This window comes from Canis lupus, chromosome 30, assembly GCF_003254725.2.
Source record: "Canis lupus dingo isolate Sandy chromosome 30, ASM325472v2, whole genome shotgun sequence".
NCBI lineage: Eukaryota > Metazoa > Chordata > Mammalia > Carnivora > Canidae > Canis > Canis lupus.
This window is the reverse complement of record NC_064272.1, coordinates 604,054-623,757: the sequence shown is the minus strand read 5'-3', so window position 1 is coordinate 623,757 and position 19,704 is coordinate 604,054. Positions and strand designations below refer to the sequence as shown.

General features: G+C 36.0%; 1 protein-coding gene across 1 annotated transcript; it reads left to right on the top strand.

Annotated features, from left to right (window-relative positions):
* The first annotated feature begins 15,905 nt into the window (after positions 1–15,905).
* On the top strand, positions 15,906–16,841 carry LOC112675430 (olfactory receptor 4F21-like). Its single transcript, XM_025472034.1, has one exon. It carries the CDS (start codon positions 15,906–15,908, stop codon positions 16,839–16,841), a length of 936 nt encoding a protein of 311 aa, XP_025327819.1.
* Positions 16,842–19,704: the final 2,863 nt, after the last annotated feature.

Sequence of the window (19,704 nt, the reverse complement as noted above, 5' to 3'; positions counted from 1 at the left end):
CTGAATCTGGTTGTGAAACTCTACACCTATATATCCATCAGCCTATTCGATATTTTCACTTAGGTTTCTGATACTTAACACATCCAGATCTGGATATAACATCTTCCTCATTGGATAGATATCTAATACTTCTGTAGAGCATTTACTCCTTACCTTTACTACCATAGAAATTGTGAATCCACTACACTATGGGTTATTTTAGCAGACAGCATCACTATCTACTAAATAATATTTATAATTGACATTATGATCATTTTGATCATAGAAGGATATAATTACATCCTTCCTTTTCCCAGAGGTTTGCAAATGAACTGTAAACTTGCTTTGGATAATGTCAGAAATCATTATATCATATATGCAGAAATCATTATATCATATATGCATAGGACTAGTAATCTATCTAGTTGCTCAGGTTGCACTTTCTCAGAAGAAGATCCAAAGACAAAAACTGATTGTCAGTAATTTATGTGAAAGTTGATTTTTGGAAACATCATTAAGGAAATGGAAAGTGAGACATCAAGGATGCTTATGTTGACAAAGGTAACTGAGATTCAAGCCTATTATGGCCTGCTAGGGGACTCTATAAATTGTGGCTTAGAATTATCCTAATTGAAGGTAAAGAAAGCTGGAATACTTTTTCTTTATTTTCAAAGAGTGCATTAATTCCTTGACATGTCTAGGTTTTCCGACACAGAATACTGTGCTTTAAAGGAATCTGTCAGATAGACTTTTGGGTGCTGGCAATAAAGAATCAGTCATCTCTTTGTTTGGAAATAATAAATGCCAAGGTATATTCCACTTTTCAAGACAGTCTCTACTTAACATCACTTCATCTTGCTATAGATTTTTAAAGCAATAGCTAGATAAGATAATGCTGGGTTGAGAATCATTATTATAAAAGTCATTATGGATTTTCATTATAGACCTCATGTTAAGTGCTAACTTCAAGTATTTGGTCCCTACTGAGGCCTATCAACTAGCCAGAAATGTTTTTTCTTTTGTTTGTTTCTTTTCTTATTTCTTTCTGTTCTTTTTCTTCTCTTTTTCCTTCCTTCTTGTTTTCTTCTTTTTTCTTTTTGTTTTTAAATTCCTTTATTTAAGTATAATTACCATATAGTGTTATATTAGTTTCAGGTGTATTCAATATGATTCGACATCTCAATGTATTACTCAGTGTTCACCACGATAAGTGTAACTACCATCTGTCACCAAGAAATGTTATTACCATCTTATTGACTATATTCTAGATGCTGTACATTTCATCTCTGTGATTTATTTATTTTGTAACTAAGAATCTGTATTTCTTATTCCCTTTTATTTATTTCACCCATCCATCTACTCATCTCCCCTCTGGCAACCACCAGATTGTTATCTGTATTTAAGAGTCTGGTTTGGTTTTTTGTTTTGTTTTATTTTGCTTTGTTGTATCTCTCTTTTCTTTGTTCATTTGTTTTATTTTTTTAATAAAATAATTTTTTATTGGTGTTCAATTTACCAACATACAGAATAACATACAGAATAGCTCATCCCATCGAGTGTCCCCCTCAGTGCCCGTCACCCACTCACCCCCACCCCCTGCCCTCCTCCCCTTCCACCACCCCTAGTTCGTTTCCCAGACCTGCCCTACGACCCAGCAATTGCACTGTTGGGGATTTACCCCAAAGATTCAGGTCCACAATAGCCAAACTGTGGAAGGAGCCTCGGTGTCCATCGAAAGATGAATGGATAAAGAAGATGTGCTTTATGTTCATTTGTTTTAATTCCACGTATGAATGAAATCATGTTTTACTTTCTCTGTCTGACTTATTTCACTTAGCACTGTACCCTCTAGGCCCATCCATATTGTTGCAAATGGCAACATCTCATTCCTTTTTTATGGCTGAGTAATATTCTATTGTGTATATATATATGTATATATATATATATACATATATATATACCACATCTTTATCCATTCACCTATTGATGCACATGGGTTGCTTCCATATCTTGGTTATTATAACTAATGTCATTATAAACATAGTGGTGCATTTATCTTTTTAAATTAGTGTTACAGAAATGTTTTCTTTTTATATACATTTTTTATTGAAGTTCAATTTGTCAACATATAGTATAACACCCAGTGCTCATCCTGTCAAGTGTCCTCCTCAGTGCCCATCACCCAGTCACCCCATCTGCCTTTCACTTCCCTTGTTTCCCAGAGTTAGGAATCTCTCATTGTTTGTCTCCCTCTCTAATTTTTCCCACTCAGTTCCTATCCTTTCTCCTACAATCCCTTTCACTATTTTTTATATTCCCCATATGAGTGAAACCATATAATGATTGTCCTTCTTCGACTGACTGACTTCACTCAGCATAATACCTTCCAGATCCATCCATGTCGAAACAATGGTGGATATTCACCCTTTCTAATGGCTGAGTAATGTTTTCTTATTATACAAAAGCTGCAGATGATGGAAGAACATTGTTTTAAATCATAAATATTGATGCTGAGATTCACCTATAGGAACTAACAAATTCTCCCTATGCTATCCATATGTGTCTCAGTAAATTCAAACACCACTGCATCAACTCTAGACCACTGGCCTCCTAGAAATTATCCCAAGGGGAAAAGTCCAAGAATTGAGGGAAATATATTTCCCATTCTCTGGCATACATGTGACTTACAAAAATGTCTATACTATTTTGCTACTTTGTTCTCACCAGGTCCAACAGCATTATATCATCATGGTAATGGACCTGGATGATGTCCTACAGAATAGAAAACTGGAGAGTTGATAGAGCCCTGAGACAGAATACTGAATATATGTAGCTGCATCTGCCAGAAGATAGCAAAATGCTTCTGAAAATTTTTGCTAATAACTTCTGGGGAAGATAGTAGAGTAAGAGGACCCTAAACTCCTGAAACTAATATTATACTATATGTTAACTAACTGGAATTTAAGTAAAAATTGAAACATTAAAAAAAAAGAGAGATTGAATTAGTAATTAAAAAACTCCCAAAAAACAAAAGTGCAGGATCAGATGACTTCACGGGTGAATTCTACCAAATATTTATAGAAAAGTTAATACCTATTCTGCTAAAACTATTCCAAAAAATAGAAAAGGAAGGGAAACTCCCACATTCATTCCATGAGGCCAGCATTACGCTGATATCAAAACCAGATAAAGATATTACACACACAAAAGAGAGAACTACAGGCCAATATCTCTAATGAACATAGATGCAAAAATCCTCAACAAAATTTTAGCAAACTGAATGCAAAAATACATTACAAAAAAATCATTCACCACAATCAAGTGGGATTTATTCCCAGGATGCAAGGGTGGCTCAATATTCACAAATCAACCATGATGATATGTCACATCAATAAGAGAATAGATAAAAACCATATGATCATTTCAATAGATGCAGAGAAAGCATTTGACAAAGTACAATGTATATTCATGATAAAAATCCTCAAAAAGTCAGGATTAGAGGGAACATACCTCAACATAATAAAGACCTTAAGTGAAAAACCCACAGCTAACATCATTCTCAATAGGGAAAAACTGAGAGCTTCTTCCTAATGTCAAGAACATGACAAGGATGTCCAGGATGTCCACTCTCACCACTTTTATTCAGCATAGTACTGGAAGTTCTTGCCACAATAATCAGACAACAAAAAGAAATAAAATGCATCCAAACTGGTAAGGAAGAAGTCAAACACTCACTATTTGCAGATGACATGATACTATATAGAGAAAGCCCAGAGACTCCACTAAAAACTTCTAGTACTGATGAATTCAAAAAAGTTTCAGGATGCAAAATCAATATGCTGATATCTGTTGCAGTTCTATACACCAATAATGAAGCAACATAAAGAGAAATTAAGAAAACAATCCCATTAACAATTGCACCATAAATAATAAGACACCTAGGAATAAACCTAACAAAAAAGATGAAAGACCAAAACTCTGAAAACTGTAGAACACTGATGAAAGAAAAGATGACATAAAGAAATGGAAACACATTCCAGGCTCATATTAGAAGAATAAATATTATTTAAAATGTCTATGCTATCCAAAGCAATCTAGACATTCATTGCAATCTCTTTCAAAGTACCAACAGTATTCTCTACAGAACTAGAAAAAACAATCCCAAAATTTGTATGAAAATATAAAAGACCCCAAATAGCCAAAGCAATCTTGAAAAAGAAAAGCAAATCTGGAGGTATCACAACTCCAGTCTTCCAGCTTATTGCAAAGCTGTAGTAATCAAAATAAATGCACTGGCACAAAAACAGATAGATCAATGGAATAGATTAGAAAACCCAGAAATAAAGCCACAACTATGTAGTCAATTAATCTTCAACAAAGCAGGAAAGGATATCCAATGAGGGGGGCACCTCAGTGGCTCAGTGATTGAGCATCTGCCTTTGGCTCAGGGTGTGATCCCGGGATCCTGCGATCGAGTCTTGCATCGGGCTCCACACAAGGAGCCTGCTTCTCCCTCTGCCTATGTCTGTGTCTCTCTCATCAATCAATAAATAAAACCTTAAAAAAACAAGACTACCTAATGGGAAAAAGACAGTCTCTTCAACAATGGTGTTGGGAAAACTGGTCAGGTATGTGCAAAAGAAAGAAAGTAGACCATCTTCTCACACCATACACAAAAATAAATTCAAAATGAGTTAAAGGCTTAAAAGTGAGACTTGAAATAATAAAATTCCTAGAGGAGAAAACAGGCAACAACTTCTTCGACATTGGCTGAAGCAACATTTTTCTAGCTATGTCTCCTGAGCAAGAGAAACAAAATCAAAAATAAATTATTGAGACTACATCAAAATAAAAATCTTCTGCACAGTGAAAGAAAAAATCAAGAAAACTGAAGCTCAAAATACTAAATAGCGGAAGACTTTTGCAAATGGCATGTCTGAGAATGGGTTAGTATCCAAAAAATATAAAGAACTTACAAAACTCAGCACCCAAAAAACAAGTAACCCAATTTAAAAATGAGCAGAAGAAATGAACAGACATTTCTCCAAAGGAAACATCCAGATGGCCAGAAGACACATGCAAAAATGCTCAACATCACTCATCATCAGGGAAATGCAAAACAAAACGAAATGAGATACCACCTCACACTTTCCGGACAACACAAGAAACAAGTTTTGATGAGTATGTGGAGAAAAAGAAATGCACTGATGGTGGGAATGCAAACTGGTGCAGCCATTATGGGCAAACAGTAGGGAGGTTCCTCAAAAAGTTTAAAATAGAACTACCCTATGAACCAGCAATCACACTACTGGGTATTTACCCCCAAAATACAAAAACACTAATTCGAAGGGATACATGCACCTCTGTGTTTATTGTAGCACTACTTACAACAGCCAGATTATGGAAGCAGTCTGAATGCCCATCAATAAATGAATGGATAAAGAAGACATGGAATATATGCAATGGAAAATATTCAGCCATAAAAAAGAGTGGAATCTTGTCATTTGCTATGACATGGATGGAGATAGAGAATATAATGCTAAGAATAATAAATCAACCAGAGAAAAACAAATACCATGATTTCACTCATGAGGAATTTAAGAAACAAAATAAATGAGCAAAGGAAAGAAAAGGAGAGATAGAGAAACAAACCAAGAAACAGACTCTTAATTATATGGAACAAACTGTTATCAGAAGTGAAGTGGTAGGGGATGTGTGAAAGAGGTGATGCGGGTTAAGGAGTGCACTTGTCATGATGAGCACTGGGTAACATATGGAATTGTTGAATCACTATATTAGATACCTGAAACTAATATAACACTGTATGTTCACCATACTGGAAAAATTTTTGCTAACAAATATAGACAGTGAAATACATTTAGTAGATCAATAACTATGTAACAGGAACCAGAAGCACAGTGATTTAATACAGCAATGAATTCATATATGCAACAACAGGTATAGCTGGAGTTACCACCTAATTACGTTTAAAATAATACATTGTGGTTTTTACCTTCTCCGACTGACTTACTTCACTCAGCATAATACCCTCCAGTTCCATCCACGTTGAAGCAAATGGTGGGTATTTGTCATTTCTAATAGCTGAGTAATATTCCATTGTATACATAAACCACATCTTCTTTATCCATTCATCTTTCGTTGGACACCGAGGCTCCTTCCACAGTTTGGCTATCGTGGCCATTGCTGCTAGAAACATCGGGGTGCAGGTGTCCCGGCGTTTCATTGCATTTGTATCTTTGGGGTAAATCCCCAACAGTGCAATTGCTGGGTCGTAGGGCAGGTATATTTTTAACTGTTTGAGGAACCTCCACACAGTTTTCCATATGTTCTCATTCATTTGGGGAATATAAATAATAGTGAAAGGAAAAAGAAGGGAAGGGGGAAGAAATGTGTGGGAAATATCAGAAAGGGAGACAGAACGTAAAGACTGCTAACTCTGGGAAACGAACTAGGGGTGGTAGAAGGGGAGGAGGGCGGGGGGTGGGAGTGAATGGGTGACGGGCACTGGGTGTTATTCTGTATGTTAGTAAATTGAACACCAATAAAAAAAAAAAATAGAATGGAGTGAAAAAAAAAAAAAATAAATAAATAAATAAAATAAAACTAACATAAAAATACCAAATTAAAAAAAAAAATAATACATTGTGGTTTTTAAAGATACATCAAGACTTCCACACAGGTCAAATAGCCAAGTTGAAAGACGTTGTGGTAGGAATCAAAACTCTGCATCTTTGAGAGAGTGTTATCAACGAGATATGTGGAATAAGGAGTCCCCACCCTCATTTCCCTACAGAAACACTTATTTGATGATAACATACAGACTGAAATACCTTTTTGGGAGGCACAGAATTCAGCTGAAAAGTTGTAGTACCCGCATAAGCGAAACATCAAAAGTAGCTGTATTAAATTGAGAAAGAAAAAGAATTTCTCTTTATCTGTGCAAGCCCTTCCCCCAACTTAGTACATATAGCTCAGTGCCTAGAGAGATCACATCAGCCCTATACTTTTCCCATGGAGAAAGGAGAGAGTAGAATCCAAGATACCTGTGGTATCCAAGACCACCTGAGGGGCCAGTTTGTATGTTTCCTTCACAAGTGTTGATGAATCAACACAGGTTGGATGCCTGAGAGAAACTAAGAACATAGAAAAGGGGCAGGTGGCTTGCTACAGAAATACACTAAATACAGAAAAGGGAGAAACTACCTACATTTAAAGGGCTTTTTAAAAATATAAACATTTTTATCTGGACTTCATCTGGACCACCAAATGGGGCTCAAGTTAAAAAAGAAAGAAGAAAGAAGAAAGAAAGAAAGAGAGAGAGAGAGAGAGAGAGAGAGAGAGAGAGAAAGTGAGAGAGAGAGAAAATGAGAAAGTGAGAGAGAAATAAATAAATAAATAAAGATTTTTCAATGAAAAAATGAAACATGAAGACTGTTAATACAAATTTAAAAGATCATAGAAGTATTATAAACAATTACATGCCAACAAATTGAATATCCTTAAAGCAATGGATAAATTCCTAGAAATACGCAACCTACCAAAATCATATCATGACCAAACAGATATCTGAACAGACCAATAATGAGTAAGGAGATTGAGTCACTAATGAAAATGTCACAAAAAAGAAAAGCCCATAACCAGATGGCCTCACTGGTGAATTCTGCCAAACATTCAAACAGGAATTGACATTAATCTTTCTCAAACTCTCCCTAGAAATAAAATAGAAAAGAACATTTCCAAATTAATTTTATAAGGCCACTACTTATATGTAGAAGACTTTGATATAAAAAATAGACAAAGACATTTAGTTTTATTGTTTTCTTTGCTGTGTAGAAGCTCTTTATTTTGATGTTGTCTCAATAATTGATTTTTGTTTTTGTTTCCCTTGCCTCAGGACACATATCTAGAAAGAAGTTGCTCTGGCTTATGTCAAGAAAGTTACTGCCTGTGTTTTCACCTAGAGTTTTTATGGTTTCAGTTCTCACGGCTTACGTGTCCGACTTGTGAATGGATAAGGAAGATGTGGCATACATATCTTCCTTATCCATTCACAAGTCTAGAGAGTCTATATATATATGATGGAATATTACTCAGCCATCAGAAAGGATGAAATCTTGCCATTTGTAATGAACTCTATATCTGGATGGAGCTAGAGAGTACTATACTAAGCAAAATACATCAGTCAGAGAAAGGCATATACTATACTATTTCACTCACGTGAAACAAATAGGCAAAGAGGGAAAAAGAGAGAGAGGTGCAGACCTCTTGGTCTGTTTCTTAACATATTCTTAATTATAGAGAATAAACTGATGCTTACCAGAGGGGAGGTGGTTGGGAGGATGGGTTAAATGGGTGATAGAGATTAAGGAGTATATTTGTTGTGATGAGCACCGAGCATCATATGGAAGTGTTGAATCACTCTATTGTACACTGAAAACTAGTATTACACTATATATTAACTACTTGTAATTTAAACAGAAACTTAAAAAAAAATAGACAAAGACGCTACAAAAAAGAGAACTACAGACCAGTAGGAGAAAAAGGAACCCAGGTACACTGTTCATGGGAATGTAAATTGGTAGAAGATTTTGGAAAACATGTAAGTCAAATTATTACAAATAGAACTGCCTTATTATCTAGCAATCTCACTTCTGAGTTTATACCTAAAGGAATCAGTAAAATTTCATTTCAGAGAGAAATCTGCACTCCTACCTTCTCTGTAGCATTAGTCACAATAGCCAAGATATAGAGATAACCTGATGTATTTCAATGGATGGAGAAAGAAAATGTTTTATATACACACAAACAGAGCCTCAAAAAAGAAGGAAATCTTGTCATGTGCAACAACATAGATAAATCTAGAGAATGTTATGCTGAATGAAATCAGCCAGTCACCAAAGGACAAATGCTACATGATTTCACTTATCTAAGGTATCTAAAATAATCAAATCATAGGGGTGCCTGGTGGCTCAGTCAAGTGTCTGACTTCAGCTGAGGGTCCTAGGATCAAGCCCAGGGAGGGTTCCACACTCAATGGGGAGTCTGCTTGTTCCTCTCCCTCTCCTTCAGCTCTTGTCCCTATTCCCTCTATGCTTGCTCTCTCTCACTCAAATAAATAAATACAATCTTTTTTAAAAATTTAAAAATAAAATAATCAAATCATAAAAACAGAAAGTAGAATGATAGTTTCTATGGACTAGGGTGGAGAGGGAAATTAAGAATTGTTATGCAACAGTTATAAAGCTTTAGTTACACAAGATGAACGAGTTCTAGAGATCTACTGAACAACACTCTACCTATAGTTAACATTATATTGGACACTTAAACTTCTGTTAGGAAAGCAGATAAAGTATTCTTAGATCAAGTATCAAGCATTATTTTTTTAAATTTTATTTATAAGTAATCTCCATACACAACATGGGGTTTGAACTTACAACTGTGAGATCAAGAATTGCACACTCTACCAACAGAGTCAGACAGGTGCCCCACGTGTCAAGTATTCTTAATAAATTTGAAAAAAATCTACATTTTTAAAAAGACTTATTTGTGTTTTAGAGAGAGAAAGAGTGTAGGGTGGAGGGGAGGAGGGACAGGGAAGCTTAAGTAGACTCTACACTGAGTTTGGAGTCTGACATGGGGCACAATCCCATGACCCTAAGATTACGGCCTGAGCTAAAACTAGGAGTTTGGCACTTAACTGACTACGCCACCCAGAAATCCCAAAACTGTACATCTTTGAATTCATTGATGGTAGTACTAACCTTTACAATTCTTCTTAAAATGAAGTATTATTTGATTTATTATTTTGGTAGGTTATTTAGAACTAATTTGCTTCACTTGGCTTTTATTATCATAATAGCTTTGATTTCATGGCTTAGGTAATCAATATGGAAATCTTCCATTTGTTAGTATATCTATGCCAGTTTTTATCTCAAAGTATGGACATAACTAAAGAATGGATTTAGGAAACCTCAGAGCACACTGTGAGATGGACACAGCCAAAATTTCACTGGCCACCTGACCACCACAAACCCCTATTTCTGATTGGTCATCCACAGCCGCATTTTCTTCCTCCAGAAATTAGTGACAGTTCAAAATCAAAATCAGTGTCTAATAATCCCCCAAATTCTGATTATTATTCTTTGAAGAAGGATAGGAAAAATATAAAATAGTGCTGTGTAGAGGGTTCTTCTTCAAGAGGATACAGCCCTCCCTTCCCTCATGAAACTTTAGTTTGGTAAATTGGATTGATTCTAAAGTAAATCCCTAGATGTATTAAACAGTTACTTATCACCTGAGTCTGGGAATGGAAGCAGGGATTAACTACAAACAAATAGGCACAAGGAATATTTTGGGGTGACTGAACTACACTAAAATTGAATTATGATGATGATTATACAACTATAAACTCGAAAATTATTAAGTAGTACATTTAACTGGATAAATTTTGCAGTATACATATTAAACCCCCATAAAGTTGTTAAAATTATCAACTGAGATTTTGGCAATCTAATATTACACTACTTCTGGAACTACCCTGATCTGTTCAAATATCAATTCATTATTTCTTAAGATTCCAAGTTAGACAAACTGTTATGGGTGTAATGTGATAGTTTTTTTTTCACTTGATAATGGTACCAAACTGATACTATCAATGGTTCATATAACTTGAAATAACATAATGAACAGCTAAAGTTATTTTGGAAAAAAATATCAGAGCACAAAATCAAAGATCATCATACTAAACTGTTCAACTTTCCTGGATCTCTTTTCTGCAAGTTGCAATAATTTACCCTTGGGAAAACCAGTGTGCACAGAAGACCTAGTTTCCATTAGAAGCAATTATGGCTTCTATCCAGTCCTACCAATTGACTCCCTTCCAAATGGTATGAACTATTTATAACTTTCTGTCTTAAGACATGGTGGCAATATCAAAGGGGTGTTAACTGTCTGTGTGTCTCAATCTCTTGAAGTTCCTGCTTAAGTGAGACCTGTACCTGAGCAGGTACAAATGAAGCCTGCTCTCTAACTCCCTAGCAACTGGATATATTTTGTTCCCAGGCTTCTTTCCTCTTTACTTCAAGGTTCCTTTGACTTATGCTCTTTATTTGAATGATTTTTACTCATATAGTTTTACAGATGATCTGGTCTCATTTTCATAATTTCAATTGTATTGTGAGGTGAATTTCTCTTCAAAGTGCCCATATCTTTATTAAATTGATATGTAAAGGAGCTTCAATTTCCCATCCCTTTTTTGTCTCTGATACCAGTTTCATGAAAATAGAACATTATATCTTGGCTATTTCATTACAAATGAGTACAATCTAGCAGAGCAAGCTATCTTATGTTCAGAAAGAATTAAATGATCAAGTCTTAAGAATCATCATAATTATTTTAAAAAATGTGTTAAGTATTTATATGCCACAGGATGCTTTGCTGTTGTCCATATACCAACTTATGTAATCCTCACAAAAACACTAAAAGGTAAGTACTACTATCATCGCTATTTTCCAGATGAGCAAACTGAGGGACAGAGAAGTGAAGCAACTCATCCAAGGATACATAGCTCAAAAATCAAGGAGATGGAAATTCGAATACAGGTAGTCTGTCCCCAGAATGTTTGCTATTAATTACTACCTAATACTGCTATTTATGAAATTATTTTTATATCATTTTTCTAATTTCCTCCACTAATTTCAAATTTTCTTTAAAAATAAGTAAATCCATAAATATTACTTATAAAAATACAGAAAATAAGAGTTCATATTTAGGAAAAAATAAGATCATTCAAATTCCCAGAAACTAAAGATACTGTAGAAACTAAATATTTCTGTATATATACTTACATTATATTTAGTATTTTATTTTTTTTTTTTATTTTTTTTTTTTTTTTATATTTAGTATTTTAAAATATTTTTTTAACTTAACAAATTATATTTTTTTAGCCTAGTTTACCCAAAGTTCTAATTTATGTCATGTGCATCAAAAACTCTTCTGAATATAGATTCAAGTATATTCAAAGTTCTCTTCTTTCTTCATGTACCAAACAACTTTTCATTGGAGCCTTAAGCATGAAAAGTGTACTGCTCTTTTGAATTAATGATTTTTTTCCAAATATACAGTGATGTTTTCAGTTTAGGAATATGTCTTATAGCTTGCTTTAATACTTCACGGTAACTTGAAGTTCCAGATATTCTGTAATGACTATATACATTTTGTGTGAGGCAAGAAGTAAAGAGGAAAGTTAGTAGTTTTTCCAGTTTTACTGTATTAGATTTAGGATCTACTTGGAAATGTGGGGTTTTGAAGTCATTCTGTGAGAATGATCATGACAAGGAGGCTGCTGATTCAGATTGGTTTCCATTCTTCTTCCATCAGTGAACAGGTGCCAATGATTTCAAACCCCAAAGTCATTTGGTGAAGATTTATTCTCCACCAAATCTCCTACGGTGGCTTCTATGTCTCTGATTTTGCCTACCATATCTTCTTGAACTTTCCACTAAGAATGTTAGTGAAGACTATCGTTGGATAGTGCCCACTCTGTGCCAGAAATTGTGCTAACTACTGGGACATACAAAGTTGGTAAAATGCCTTTTTCTCAAAGAAATTGTAATTGATAATGAAGAACTAACATGCATAAGAAATTATAATGTATTTTATTACAAAGAAGGTATAAGATATCACAGTAGGTCACAGACACTACTCTGCTTAGGGTCATCAATGAATACTTCAGAGTAGCTTGCACTTAATCACATTTTGAGGGATAAAACTGAGAAGAATTAACATTTCTGCCAGATAGTTTTACCCATATGTTCTCAAATCTTCATAACATCTGGAGATGTAAGTTGGACACCTCCCATTTTATGGACAAATAAATCCCATCAGCATAACTGGCTAGCATACCCTGGTTTATACAGCTCACAAGTGGCAGAATCAGAATGGCAACCAGATCTATCAAGCCTTTTGGGTAAATATGTTTCCACTTAGTAACGACCAGGAATAACACAGATGACAGTATATGCAAGAGCAGAGAAATGTGAAAAAATAGAGTAATATATTCAGTTTATAAAATGTCTGATGTGATATGCTACTGAATTTTAACATATCCACAATGATAGAACCATAAAATGCAATTGGAAAGTTACATGACTATATTTGATATTCAGATAGACAAATCTGAAATCAAATATGTAGAACATACTAAATGTAGGTAAGATTGGAGGAAGAGTGATCAGTCATAAGGATCTATGGGTCTTTAACTGGAAAAAATATAGAGACAAGAAATAGAACTGACAGGGGAAATGAAGAGGAAGAAAAAAACACAAATATTCAGGAAGTGTAACTTTCTGTCTGGTATATAAAGTAAGAGAGGAGAAAAGGTGCCTCAAAGACTCCCGTATTAAGCATCTGAGAGAACACTCATGATATTTCCTAAGGCATTAAAAGGAGGATCAATTCATGAGTTCAGTCTTGCATATTTTAACATTGAAATGTTTTAGGAATGTCTATTTATGGACAGTACAGTCTTAGATATATTATCCTAGAATCCAGGAATAGAACTATAGATATAGAAATCTTTTGTAAGTGAGGAGTCTTTAGAATTACATGTTTGGAATGAAAAAATATTTTAAGGCTTCTGAATCATATCAATACTCAAAGATAAGTGGAGGGCGGAATCCACGCATCAATGAAAGACACAAAAAGGAAGTTAGAAATACAGGAGAAAAATCAAGAGAGATCTGATATACAAATATTAAAAATGCATTCAGCTTCAAGTAACAATGTCTTAATTACAGTCTCCTAAAGAAAGTAAGTTTTTATTTTTCTCATATTACAAGATGTCAGAAGGCAGATCTTTGTTGACATCAAAGCTTTTATACTGGATTATTTTTCTATCTGTCCATAATATCATCGTTAACATGTGGACACCCAAAGCTTATGATTGCTGCATATTTAGGTCTCATACTAATATTAAATGCAAAGTATAAAAGCTAGAAAAAGAGCCTTCTTCACATTAATCTTTACACATTAATCTGGGAAAGAAAACCTTCCACAGAAGGCATTGTTCTCCATCTCATCAAATCTAGGCCACATGCCTCTCTTATACCAATACATGGCCAAGTCACATGGACTATCATATACCATCCCAGGGCTAAGATAAGAATCTTTCCCAAAATTGAAAAATCTCCACCTAATATCTAACTAGATAGGTGTTCTCAGCATCATCTGGTATGGAAAAGGCTTTAGGATAGGCAACATATACAGCAATCAATGACAGAAGAAATTTCAGAAACAATGCATGATCAAGTACCAAATCTGGAGAACAAGTATGTAATATAAAGACTGAAAACTGTTTATTATATGTGACATTTTTACATGTAGACTATTGTGTGCTGAATCCCTGGTGACTTCTCTAAAAGGATTTTCTGGAATGCAAGCTAGCTTATCATGACTTGTTTAATAAATACAATGTATTAGTTAAAATAAACTTAACTGTAAATGGTTTTTAGAAACTAAAGGGAAAATAAGAAGGACACCCACCTCCCATCCTTGACAGATCTGACTTTTGAAGGAGGAGATTCTATGTGTAACAGATCAAGGGAAATAAAAAAGTTAAGATGAAGGGAAAAGGCTGATGCCTCTAGATCCTTGGGGAGGGCTAGAGTATATTTGGAAGTGCTGACCTTGAAGAGCACAGAGCACTGGTTAGAAGAATGCATTCTCAAGTCCTAAAACTCTTCATACAGTCCTAACGTTGCCACCTCATCTTTCTCAGGCAGTTTCATTTGTGAAGTGGGGATAATAAAATTGAGTCTATTTTATAGAGTCATTGAGAGGTTTGAAAGAATTAATATATTTAACACAATTGCATAAGTACACTCAAATCTGTTATCTGTGATTATTACAATTATTAGTTACAATTATATTTACTCCTCTTTACTTTCAGATATGCAATATTTTATTTTTAGCTCCTCATTAAGTAATCTGTTTACTAAAGGTGGTCTTGGACCAATGGTGATAATGATGTCATAAAAAGTATTATTAAGCCTATACACCTGAGTTCCATTTAAACTTAAAAAATAAATAAATAAATAAATAAATAAATAAATAAATAAATAAATAAACTTTAAAAGCCCAATGTAGTGAGTGATAGGATATATTCAAGTACTTTTGTCATGGTGATCTCTATAAGCCCAAGAGAAGAAGGGAAACATTTTTAAAAATTTTTTACTTAAATTAAATTTAATTAACATATAAAGTATTATTCATTTCAGAGGTGGAATTTAGTGATTTATCTGTTGCATACATCACTGCATACCCAGTGCTCATGACTTCAAGTGCCCTCCTTAATGCCCATCACCAATTCCCCCTTAACACACAAATCCCTTCCAGCAACCCTTCTTGTTTCCTATAGTTAATAGTCTCTTATGATTTGCTTCCCTCTCTGTTTTCATCTTATTTCATTTTTTCCTTCCCTTCTTCTATGTTCATCTGTTTTGTAAAAAGGAAAATTTAAAGGGGCTATAAAAGGCTGAGGTAAGAGAATAGAGAATTACATATTTATGTGGAATGAGAATACTTAGGGCAATGGTCAGGATAATGATCAAGAAACCTTTGAGAAAAAAATTTTAAAAAGATTTAAGTATAGGGTGAAAAATAAAGTAACTCCTTTTGACTCTATCTGCAAAATTTATAGTCACATATTTTCCTTCACATATCCCCTTTTATGTACTAAATTTGCTACTAAACTTATTCCCTCCAAATTCTTAATTTTTCTCTTCTCAGTCAATTATATCTAACTTAATTTGCAAGGCAAATAGGGAATCTATGTTTCTGCCAGTAATAATTTCTCTTTTTAATTTTTATCTTCAGGTCACTTGAAAATCAGCTCTCCTGTCCAGTCAATGGGTGGATTAAATGATTCTGTGGTCACAGAGATTGTGTTACTGGCCCTTTCTTGTTCTTGGGAGAAAAAGCTCTTTCTCATCTTGGTATGTTCTTTGCTCTATTTAGCAGTCATCTTGGGAAATCTTTTTATTTTGTTTTTGGTAATTTTTGATTCTCACCTACATTCTCCCATGTACTTTCTGCTGGCCAACCTGTCCCTCATTGATGTGTGTCTTTCCTCTACCACAGTTCCCAAAATAATCAAAGACCTCTTAAATGAATACAAAGTAATTTCTTTCCAAGGTTGTATGGCACAGATATGCTTCATCCACATCATAGGAGGAGTGGAGATGGTATTACTCATAGCCATGGCATTTGACAGATGTACAGCAATATGTAAACCTCTTCACTACTTGAAAATCATGAACTCTAAAATATGTATTTCATTCGTAATCACTGGATGGGTAACGGGAGTGATTCATGCTATGTCTCAGTTTTTATTTGTTATAAACTTGCCTTTTTGTGGGCCTAATAAAGTAGACAGCTTTTACTGTGACTTTCCTAAGATCATAAAACTTGCATGCACAGATGCAGTCAAGTTTGAGTTTATCGTTACTGCCAACAGTGGCTTCATGAGCATGGGCACCTTCTTCCTGCTAATCCTTTCCTACTCATTCATTTTGATTACAGTCTGGAAACGTTCTTCAGGAGAATTATCCAAGGCATTTGTTACTTTGTCAGCTCACATCACTGTGGTTTTTTTGTTTTTCACCCCATGCATGTTTCTGTACGTCTGGCCTTCTCCCCCACCTTCAATTGATAAAAATCTGTTCATTGTGGATTTTGCTATCATCCCTGCCCTGAATCCTACCATCTATACACTAAGGAACAAAGACACAAAGGTAGCTATAAAAAGACTGAGCAAAAAGATATCTTATTCCAGATTTTGTTGATCACATCTTTCTTGGAGCTCTAAAACTAACCATCCCATTACATGGTGACCCATCCCTATTTAAGTACCTCAAACTTAACATCCTGAATGAACTCATCATCTCCCATCCTAGGCCTGTTGCTACTTCACCTGTGGAGTATATGACCCTTACCAATCATGGGAATGTAAATTCATCATATGAAGAATTGATATTCTAACAGAGAATAGCATAATCTGACAAAGAACATTTTAATTTTGAACTTTCGTTTATTTTTCAAATAAAAATGTAAAAACATTGTTTCTGCAATTCATAAGGTCTAAAAATAACCTGTAAATTGATTCTGATGAATGAATGAACATCAAGAATCATCACATTAAATTGCTGTGTGTGTGTGTGTGTGTGTGTGTGTGTCCAATGGCTTTACTTATTATTTAAAAGAAGGCCCAGAGACAAATTGAGCAGGCAGGGAGTTTATTGGATGGGGCACTGGGAACACATTTGTTCAGAAATGGAGACAGGAGAAGGGAAAAAAGAGGATACCAACAGAGGGTATATTAAGTGGTATTTGAGGGCGGGGCAAGATGGCAGAGGAGTAGGGCCCCTAAGTCACCTGTCCCCACCAACTTACCTAGTAACTTTCAAACTATCCTGAACACCTATGAATCAAAACTGAGATTTAAAAAAAGAACAGCTGGAACACTACAGAGAGAAGAGTTTGCGCCTCTAGCAAGGTAGGAAGGTGGAAAAAAATGTTTAAAGAATCAAGTGGGGGAGGGGCCCGGCGCAAGGATCCGGGCTAGGGCCGAAAGGCGAAAACCTTCTGGGACAGGAAAGCCCAGTCCCGTAGAAGCAGGAACTTTAAAAATCCGCACCAGATTCTTCCCGAACGGAAAGGCGCTCAGCAGGGAATTCGGGCAGAAGCACAGGATGGGCAGGGGAGCCTCCAGTCTCCCAGAATCACTAACAGAGGAAGTGCGCCAGGGGAGAGCGTGCCACACGCTGTGGGCCGAGCTCAGTAAAGGGCTGGAGCATGTGCCCAGCGGGACCTCTGGAGAAGCTCAGTCAGCAGCTCCGTGCAGAGGGGGCTGTACACCCCGGGAGTGCAATTCCAGAGGCCCCAGATCCCAGGGCAGCAGGGGACACAGCCCAGCATCCTGCGCTCCCATAGAGACAGGGAGGGTACAGGACAATGAGGACGCCCCTACCACCAGGCGCCCCCCAGCTCTACAGATCAGCACTCCCCGCCCCCAGAGCACCTAGGCCAGTGCCGCGTGGGAGACTGTGGTAGTTACTACAGGAGCTGACTCAAGAGCTGGAGTGCTGGCCTCCTCCAGTGTTATTGTTACTCATTGTGACATCCTGTGCCTGGGACGCAGCAGGGCTGCCAGGGAACAGAGGCCTCACAGGACAAACAGCTCCCATTGAGCCTAGCACCTGGCAGAGGGTGAGGCAGCTCCCCCAGGTGCACACACCTGAGAGTCAGAAGAGCAGGACCCTCCCCCAGAAGACTAGCAGGAAGGACAGGGGAAGAGCAAGTTCTTGACCAAGCATCACTTGAAAGCTCCAGGGGAAGTCGAGGAATTTACAGTATATAGAACCAGAGTATACCCCTCCTTTTTTTTCTTCCTTTTCCCAGTACAACTCGTTTTTATATCAGACTGTAAATTTCCAATTTTTTTCTCTTTTCCCACCATAACTACAATATTTTACTACCTCTTCATTTTTAAGATTCTTCTTTTTTTAAAAAAGATTTTATTTATTTATTCATGAGAGACACAGAGAAAGACACAGGCAGAGGGAGAAGCAGGCTCCATGCAGGGAGTCCCAACTCGATCCCAGGTCCCCAGGATCACACCCTGGACTGAAGGTGGCACTAAACCACTGAGCCACACGGGCTGCCCAAGATTCTTCCCTTTTGACTTACATATTTCTACAATTACAGGTTCTAGATATATTTTCCACTTCTACATTCCCCTGAACATACTAAACTTAATTTGGGGAGATATACAAGATATGATTTTTGTTTTGTTTTGTGTTTTTTGTTTTGGCTGCCTCATTGTTCCACAATGGTGGAAGTTAATACTTCTAAACCATGACCAGCATACACCCAAAACCAAGTGGTATACCATGCTGGTTCATTCTGTGAGATTCCTCATTCCCATTCTGCCCCCCTCTTTTATCTCATTTATGTTTTGGTGGTCAATGTTGGGGCCCTCTACAAGTATTTATGGTTTATATAAATTTGGGAATAAGCATGTTCTAACATACAGAAAATATAGTCAGAACCAAGAGGATCCCCCTCTAAAACTCCTCAGGTAGACTACGTTCTTCATCTACTACAACATCTTCATCACCACCATCTCCCAGTCCCCCTCTTTTCTTTTTTCTTCTCCTTTTTTTCTTTTCTTTTTTTCTCTTCTTCTTTAGGATTCCAAGCCTTTTATTTTTTAATACTTTGTTTTAAAATTTGTTTTTCACTTTAGTGGTCATTTTGTTTTATGTCCTTCTGATACTGTTTTCAATTTCTGGTCTCTGACTTTGGCAGAATCATCTAGGGTGAAATTTACTTAGGTAGTGGTTGATATTATTGATGCAGCCTGCTCATACAGCCACTCGGCACTGAGCAAATGACTAGAAAGAAGAACACTGGGTGGCGCAGTGGTTTGGCGCCTGCCTTTGGCCCAGGGCGCGATCCTGGAGACCCGGGATCGAATCTCACGTCGGGCTTCCGGTGCATGGAGCCTGCTTCTCCCGCTGCCTGTGTCTCTGCCTCTCTCTCTCTCTCTGTGACTATCATAAATAAATTTAAAAAAATAAAATAAAAAAAGAAAAATATTTAAAAAAAGAACACAATACAAAAGAAATAATCAGAAACAGTACTCTC

Bases quoted from the DNA above. Each gene is read 5' to 3' on its own strand.
- LOC112675430 (XM_025472034.1), top strand. From the start codon at position 15,906: ATGGGTGGATTAAATGATTCTGTGGTCACAGAGATTGTGTTACTGGCC.